The following is a 9,039-nucleotide window of genomic DNA, read 5'->3' on the forward strand; positions in this document are numbered from 1 at the left end:
CTGTCACTGGTGGAAAAATCTGTTACATTACGTGTTTGGGACTTCTGCTGTGAGGAGAAATTTGTGTAAGGGTAGCATTATTTGGGGTTATGATACTCATTCGAAGTAAATTCTTAGTGGTACGTACATTGCCTTGTAATTTTAGCCCGTCTGTGGTAAATAAATGCTCTGGCCTGTGATCACTGCTTTCCAATAGAGCAGTTGTAAAAGCTGGACATTAGCTACAAGAAATTTTATGAGGCTCATGGGTGTTTTCTCTTTGTTGGTGGCAGTAGAATTTCCTATAGCAACCCTAATGTTAGGATCACATTTCTCTGGTTCTTTGAGCGTGCTCTCTTGGCTCCAGAATCATGTATTCTTGTTCATGCTGCAGCGACACAACAAAGGTGTCAGCACCCTGTCCCGACATGCCATAAGCATCTCCCACTCCACCTGTGATTCCCATTGCACAGGGTAGCCTAAAATCCATGTTATTGTGTCTTTCAGGTCAGAATGAAGGAACAATTTCTGTAGCAGAAGGAGAAATGCTCTATGTAATAGAAGAAGACAAAGGTGACGGGTGGACGCGAATCCGAAGGAATGAAGATGAGGAGGGCTACGTCCCTACGTCGTATGTTGAAGTCTATTTGGACAAAAATGCCAAAGGTGCTATGACTTATATTTAATACTATTATTATTATTTGCTTTCACAGAGATACCCAACCCTGCAACTGCTCTGTGTTGCAGATAGAGCCTTTTAAAAGTCTGTACAATGCCACCAAGTGCATTATTTTGTACATGGACTAATACTGTGTGCTGTACGCAAAACATGCTTTTTATTGATCAGAGGAGGATAGCGTGGTAGAGGGAAAATGCAGCCTTTCCTAGTAGGTGCTTATTCAACTGTCACTGCCATTGCACACCCAACTTAGGGCAGGAAACAGAGCCATTTGGAATGATTATTGGCTTTCCTTAGATATCGAGGGGGCACCTCAGACGTATTCACAAGTCAGTTGTTCCAAACTGGTTCAGTGAACTGTTACATAGGAAATATTTAGCTGCTGTTTTGTATCTCAGTGTTGTAGCTTTTCAGAGCCTAATGAGTTCTGTGGATCTTTTGAACTGAAACCTGTTCATCATTTAGTTAGTGTCCTTGGAAGAGGAAGGAGAGATCTTGCCAGGTGTCTACACGGCACTCTGTCATCCTTAAATGCTTGACATTAAGGAAGATCCTCTATTCTTTTCCATCTTGATACATTTCAGAAAATGTTTTTTTGGATGTATTTGCTATTTCAGATGAAATACGGCTATTTCAGATGACCCATAAGAAATGGCTTCATCTTTTGCTCACACAATCAGTGGAGGCATGCTGAGTTTAGACTGGGCTATCTTCTGTTTCCTTTTTTGCTTTTGACTCCTCATAAATAGATGTGTTGTGTAAGCAAGCAGAGCATACAGGGAAATACTGGCTAGAACACATGCTAACACGTAAACACCTGGTAATATAATACACAGAAATTATTTTAATCCTGTTCCAAAACAGGACATTTGTTCCAAAACAGTTATTTTTTAGTCATTTAATCCTTCAGATTATTGTGTTTCCTAGCCCTTGAAGTTCCGGGTGTGAAGCAAGGTGCCTCATCCAATCTAAAAGAAAGTTGAACCGTTCTTATAGGGGATTGCAGACAGTAGGGAGAGAGTAGAGCTCTCTCTGTAAACAACAAGCACTATAACCTGATTAGTTCGCTGTTCCTGGATTCAGTATTAAACAGCGCAGTGCCTTGTCTGCTGCAGATGAATGTCTGGGGTCTTCTTTTATTTTGCCATCATACAGTAGTTTTATGTTTGTGTTGGCAAATACAGAGTCAGCTGAGATGCAAAAGAGTGCAGAAGGCTCAGCGTCCCTCTGTCTGCTTTTGTTAACCTTTGAAAGACGGATGTGGATCGTACGTTTTCCTTCATGTTCAGAGCAAGACAGAGCACAGAATGAGAGACCCCTTCTTATAATTCTGTGTTCTCTCCTTTGGAGATTGACTGCTCTGTGTATGGCAGTAGTTGAAAGCAACATTATCATTCTGCTGGAAAAATTTGTTTTTCAGCAGAGTAGGCTGCTTGAAACAGCTAAGCTACTATGGCATTTAAATCTGTCTTAAGGAACAAGCGTGTCTCTCCTGCCCAATATACACAGTGTAGTTCACATCAGAGGACGGGTACAGCAAATCGCCTATTTATGAGCAGAGCAGCGGGTTGGATAGGATAGGAAATGAAACAAAGCACGTCTCTGGGTAGGGTGAGAAATTCTGCCACAGTCCTGTTAACTGAAGCAGCAAAAGTTTTCTTTAACTTATTATCCTGAAAAAAGAATATTGCAGGAGCATTACGATACCAGCCAGAAGATAATATTAGTGTATTAATGGTATAATGCAAATTACAACATGAAGCTGAATGGTCCTAAACAGGCAGTCTGTGCTGGGGGTAGGTGAGTGCTGCTACAGTTGCAGCCACTTCTGTAGCAACAGTGGGGGCATTCCAGATCCCTTAAGTTCTTCCATTAATTTTGCTGGACTTTAAGAACAAAATCAACCGTATGGGTGAATATCTGATGTAAATTAACTATAATATTTACATCTTTTTTCTCAAATCTCTGATGAAAAAGAAAAGCTAAAATTTAAATTCCCATAAAATGTCACAGTAGCAGTATAAAGATTTGTGGGAAATGCTGCTGCATTTAAAAGTCAAACCTTATTGCAAGTTGAATATTTCTCATTTGATATTAATACATTAGTAGAAGTGACTTATTCAGTCCTTGCATACTTAAAATGGGAACTACAACTTTCCTGAAAATGTCACTGTAAGTGCTAAAGCATTTATAAACTTTGGTAATTCTTTCCTGCTTTTGAAAAGATGCTCGAGCAGCTGGTACCTCTAAATGTAGTTGTGTGAAGCGTAAGAGCATTTCCACCAAATGAGCACATTCATGACTCCTCCAGCCAGCAGAATCGATAGTATTGCAGGCTTGCCTGCACGACGAAGTTTTGCCTGTCATAAGCTGCAGGTTCCTGAGAATGGGGTTGTTAAATGCACTGTGAAAAGCCACTCAGCAGCTGGTGTGCTTTTTTGGTTAGCTGAAAGCTGTGTTGTCAGGGCTCTAGTGCTAGAGCACCTGAGATGGATGGGACAGGTAAGTCGTGTGCTGCAGCCACCCTTCTGACCGCAGTCCTCGTGCGAGCGAGGCTAGGGCGATGTGTTTCTGCAAATACTTGTATGAGGGCTGCCTGTAAAGTTTACAATACCTCCAGTCAGAGGCTGGTAGCAAACCCTATTGAAAAAGAACGGTAATGTCTATCTTGTTTTGCCTTTTTTTTTTTTTTTCAGATGTGTACAAATCACTTCAGAAAATCTCTGAGTAGGTTTGCATAGGCCTGTTCACCTTTTATCCTACTGGTTTGCTGCTACGATTGTTTTAAGAGATCTATTTCAGAAGGTTTTCTTTTAGAAGAGATGAATGCACAAGTCATATCTCCATCACTGAAAGACTCCGTTAGGTACAGTTCCCTCGGCTGATGCATGTATAAGTTCTCCTTGAAATTTAAATGTGCATCGCTGCCAATAAAAGTACTGGCCTGATTGTACCGATTCAGTTGTAAACAGCGTTGTTGTCCTTCCTAACATAAAGGAGAGCCAACGCGGTTCATTCTCCTTGTGATGCATGCAGGAAATTATTATAAATGCTAAAAAACGTGCAGACTAAGAACTGGATCTCTTGGCTGTAAGCTCACGTTCTGGGACTTGTGCCAACCTCTAATTGCTAGGGGACGAGGAACACAATTCCTCTGTGCACGCATTGGTGTAGCTTCTTGCAGGGCTTTTACCTGTCAGGTGTCTGGTGCTGACAACTGATGAATACTGGAAGTAGTTGGACCTTTTCACTCAAGACTGACCGTACTGTGTTATTAAATATGGTACCTCGTAATCTGCTTGGGAACAAAGCTCCCTTTCGCTGAGGGATGTTGTGAAATAAAATGTGATACACACAAGAACTTGCACGAAGTAACTGTTGTTCTGTAAACTCTGCATTGCACCGAGCAAAAATGCTGTGTGCTCCCACCAGAAGGACTGGCTGCTTGGGCTGATGCGCAGTGAACAGACTGTTGTGTGAAATTAAACTTCTGTGGGGGGAGAACAGCAACAAGGAAAAACAACTTTGGAGCCCTGGGCTGATTAGCATTTCAGTTCCTTTGCCACTGTGGGTCTGCTCCTGTTTACCTCCCCACCCCCCCAGTTATATAAATAAATCCCTTACAGCATTGTGGCTCTGCTGTTTGCTTGCTCTAACCATTATGCAGAGCCTTGACTTATATAAATAAATAGGTGAAAGTTAACCATGCTGATGCACTTTTTATCTAGGATATATCTGATTATTTAATGCTTGCCAAATTATTTAGGAAATGGTAATTAATTATAAACTGGACTGTGTCTTTTTTTAAAATCCTTTTGTTAAATACTTGCCCTTAGTTCTCCCAGTATAAAAAAAATGTATATAACATAACTTAAAAAGCTAAAGTTACTTGAATTTGAATTGGTTTTATCCTTTTATATAAATATATAAATATAAATGGTTTTATAGGTTGTTGTTCTGCTTAACCTAGCTGTTGTTTTGATAACTATTCAGTCCTTATGTTGATAAGCCTTTTTGGTTACTCAGCTGCCTGCATCTGGTTGGAACTGCATAGAAACTTTTGTTTTGTGTTAAAGTTTGTTAAGTCTGGCCAGTGTGGTTGTTCCATTTCTATTCTTATTTTTTAAAGAATCATCATCTGTCAGGAATCTCTTTATAGCTTGATGTACCGTGGTGTCTTCTTCTAATAAACATTATATTTTCTCATTCCTGTGAGTTTATTAATGGCTATTCATTTAACTTTATTAATGGAAAAGAAATGGTCCAGAGCTGCTTTTCACTTGCTTCCCACACAGAGAAACGCTAAGTATAAATGCAGTTCTTTTTCAGGAAGAATATTTTGTTGTGAATCTGTGAAAACAGTTTTTGTGCTATCATTTGGAGTTTTTTCTTTTGTTATTGTTATGGAAGTGGGTGCAAAGGAGATCTGAAGGTTCCAACCTTCTCCCAAGTGTCAGGGAAGTTTGGACTCATCCTATATTCCCTTTGATACAGCAGCCTCTTCAGCCAAAGCAAACTTCTGGATTGTAGCTTTATTTGACCACAGAGAAAACTTACCCTCAGCCAGCAGTCTGTGGCTACAGGAATGTGACAAAGCGTGAGTTTAGAAGCTAAGAGCACTGTCACTTACCTGCTTCTTACTTGGCTTCCTTTAGGAATGAAGGATCTTCACAGCCTGTGTTGTGTAAAGGATAGCTAGTCTGGTCTCATCTGCGAAATTCTTTATCTTTGTGTTTTAGCTTCATGCCGTTCTTCAGTATCAGTCATGGTCTTTGGAGCTGTCACTTGATCAGCTACAGCACTTTGTGCAGATCGAAAAGGAAAAAGCTGTTTGTTTTCTCTACTGTTGCACTGAGAAAGTGCTGGCAGGGTCCTGCTCAGGGGTTTTACATCCTCCTCCCAGGGGGGAGCAGTGATCCAGTGATGCTTCCTGGAGGGAAGGGCTGAGGGTGAATGATGACTGCTGGTGATGTATGCCTGAGTTCAGGAGCTGTTCTTAACTCTTTGTAACCTGGTAGGTGCTTGGATTTCCTTTAATCTCCTGCAGGCAGTGCAACTCTTAAGGGATTCCTTTTTCCCCAGTCTCTTTCTAATCCAGTCTCTTTCTTTTTGTCTTTCTTATGTTTTAGATTCCTAAAGGTGTTTGTGCTGGTGCAAGAACCTCGGGGCGAGCTTGTCACAGAAGGAGAAACAAAATGGTCTGTTTACCCTGCAGGCAGTTAAAATACACCCACGGAAAGCCAGGCTCCCAGTCTTGTCTGGAGTTCCCACTTGAAAAATTCAGACCTAAACTCCATCCCAGTATCATTCAGATGCTTGCTGTTCTTCATGGCATGCTACTTGTGGCTCAGATTAACTTATCAGCCTTCCTTGCTCTTCTGCCAGCTTGGCACAGCCCTTCCATAAAAAATAACCAACACTTCCCCCACCCATTTGCTCCCAATACTGGTCACAGAACCGCTGGCTGCCCTTTGATGCGAAGGGTAACCAGGGAGTCCCAAGCATGTATTGGTCTGTCTTCTCTCCTCCCTTGTCCCTCAGTCCATCTGAATGTACGCACTGGTCCATCAGCATTTCACATGGTGCCTTTAGCGCTAATCCTGCGGGTAGTTTGATCAGGTAGCTTGGAACGGAGGTGTAATACACACGGAAAGCCACTCTGGGAACAGTGTTACGGCAGCTGGACTGGACTCTGAATTTGCGGATATTAAACTTTATCCACATGCATTATTCAATACTCTGCTCTCCCCAAAAGGTCACTAATACTTTTCAGCCTTTATTTTTTTTAAAACCTAGGCTGATGCTCATTCCAAGTATTAAATCCCTATGACCTTACTGTTTCCTGAAAGCCTTCAAGCTCACGTATGTACACTTGCTTTCCTGCTTGTTCTCTCAGCCCTCTCCTCTTTACTCCCCCTTCCTTTCTCCCTCCTCTTCCTCACACACACACAGACACACACACGAACACAGACACCGGCGTTTTGGTTTGAAGCCCCATTTTGCTCGTCACAAAGACCTCATTTTGCTCTTGTTTCGGTCTGCATGCTCGCCCTGTTGCCTTGCCTGCGCCCACCTTCCTGAGGGCCACGTTATTTTGTGGCTCGTCGTTTATCTCTTTGCAGTTTTCTTTTGTTGGTTTGTTTTTCAGCGTTTCAGACTTGCCTTCTCTTTTTGCATGACCTCTTTGTGCGTTCTCATCAGTTAATGTTTGAGTAACAGATTTTTTTAGAAAAATAAAAGAGAAGAAAAAAAGAAACTGCACTCTATTTCGTTCTCCCACCTTGTCATGGACTGGACCTCGACCCAGAAGCCAGACAGGAATTGTGACTTACTCCTCAGCCACCCTGTTCACAAGTGGTTTTATTTGAAGCAGAAGTAGCATAATAAGTGATGCTGTACTGTATCATGTCATGCAGTGGAGAGAAAGCTTTAATATCTCCAAATACCACATGATCTGGACCTAAACTGGCTAAAAGGGGGTCAATTGCTTTCTAAACCTCTATACTATTAAAGTGTTGGTTTCCCCTGCATCTTTACTGTTGCTAGGATATTACAGTAATCTTGTACATGGTTAAGCCCTGTAAGAGTCAGTTGCTCCTAATAGCTCCTGAGGGCCTAATTTATCCATAAATCAGCCCATCATCTGGGGAAATCTACTTGCTCTTAGAGAACTTCAGCATCTCTTGTAAAATCCCCAGAATTTGAGGAAATTGCTATGGAAGCCGCTCTGGCTAGCAACCCTAAAATGCAACCTCTCAGGTTTAGTTTGCAGACAAACGTGTGTGCGTGGCGTTTTGCTGCCTGCTGCGCTTTTATGCGGGGTCAGCATACGGAAATGTGTCCAGGAATCATGTGCTCTCCATGTTGGGGACTGCTTTAGTCTTCCCCACTCAGGATGAAGTAACTTTTGAATTAGTTTCATGTTGTCTTCATGACTTTGTCCCTTTCTCTCCATTCAGGATACCGATTTTTGTTTTCAGTAGCACAAAGTCCCTCAGTCCTACAGTTAGTACTGTAGCTGTCGTATTATGGTGCTTAATACCTGCGAGCATCAACCAGCAAAAGGTTACGTTTTTTAATCTAATTAAAGGGGCTCAGGAGCCTGCACCCTTGAGCAGGCACTACCAGCACTGACACCTCAGCTACAGTGTTACCGGAGTCGGAAGGGTCATCCCCAAGGGAATTGCCATCCTTATTGCTGCTACCGTGGTCCCTTAACTGCTTAGATCCACAAGCCTCTGATAGCCTTGGCACCTGTGGCTTTGGCCAGAGGTCCGTGACAGCAGTGCGAAGGCTTCGTTGCATTGCACAGCCAACGTACATCTATCAGGGGATCTAAATGGTTAAGCAGTTAACAGGCGTGCAAGAATATCTTTAAAATATTTTAGCTGCAGTATTTTTATTCTCGCGTCCAATGCACTGTCGAATCAGCAGCTAGGAGAATTCATTTTCACCTATTGTTGTGCCATCTATGTAAAAATTAGATAAAAGTTTGCTTTTATATATTTAATCTAGGTGGACAGTATATTATTGTCAGCCTCTGTGGAACATTTGAACAATTGCAATGTCTGTGTCGCTAAATAGCGCTTTAGAAGGAGCATTAGCTTTAGCTGCCTGGTTTTCTTTGAACGTTTTAATGAAAAGGCCAGAGTTTACAGAGTTTTTATAAACTTGGCAAGTAGTTCCCGAATGCCTGGATCTTAAAACTAAATACAAGAAAAATTAGCGACAGTCACGTATTGTAGCCTACACATCTTTATTCTGCTGCCTCTATTCAGGGTAAAGAATGGGTAATTTTTGTTGAGTTTACCTTTTACAGAATCTGAAGGACTAAATATGTGACTGGCTTATAAAAACTCTGCTTGAATTTACTAATCCTGCCCAGAACTGCGGACTGTACAGCCTACAAAATCACATTGTCCTCAGCAAAAGTCTCTAATGCCCTTTCTTAACATCTGTAAATAGAGAAGAAACATATTTACTGATACAGAAAGTTGTGTTTAATGCTGAGTATTTTTCAGAGGTTCATTTAGTTTGATGCATATTGTTTGTTTGTTTTTTCCTGCCTGAAGTGTCAAAAGACCTAAAAAGAAGCCAAATTCTATTTTAACATGATGATGTCGAGCACTTTTTTTATTTGTATATGTGTGTGTATGTGTGTTTGAGCACTGATCTCTAGATTTTGGTGGCATCTCAGTGTTGTGATTTCATTGCCAATGTAAAAGGTTCTGGTGTTGCCCATTCATTTCTGGAGACAGAATTCAACTTAAATAAAGTGCTTCCATTTGAAAGCGAATATTGACCTTGTAACAATGAAAGGAAAGTCATCCGCATATTTAAATAAACATTTAATTCCGGAAATCTAGTTCACTGGACCCTTT

General features: G+C 41.3%; 1 protein-coding gene across 33 annotated transcripts in view; it reads left to right on the forward strand.

Annotated features, from left to right (window-relative positions):
* FNBP1 (formin binding protein 1) overlaps positions 1-9,019 on the forward strand; it is a 97,481-nt gene extending 88,462 nt beyond the window's left edge. For 22 of the 33 annotated variants that reach the window (XM_080562326.1, XM_080562327.1, XM_080562307.1 and 19 more), the window contains 2 exons: positions 487-645; positions 3,355-4,863. In XM_080562326.1, coding sequence (XP_080418452.1) covers positions 487-645; positions 3,355-3,389 — 194 coding nt within the window. In that variant the 3' untranslated portion in view covers positions 3,390-4,863. The other 11 variants (XM_080562317.1, XM_080562318.1, XM_080562323.1 and 8 more) reach the window with 3 other exon arrangements.
* Positions 9,020-9,039: the final 20 nt, after the last annotated feature.

Source organism: Anser brachyrhynchus, assembly GCF_964034855.1.
Source record: "Anser brachyrhynchus genome assembly, chromosome: 19".
Taxonomy (NCBI): domain Eukaryota; kingdom Metazoa; phylum Chordata; class Aves; order Anseriformes; family Anatidae; genus Anser; species Anser brachyrhynchus.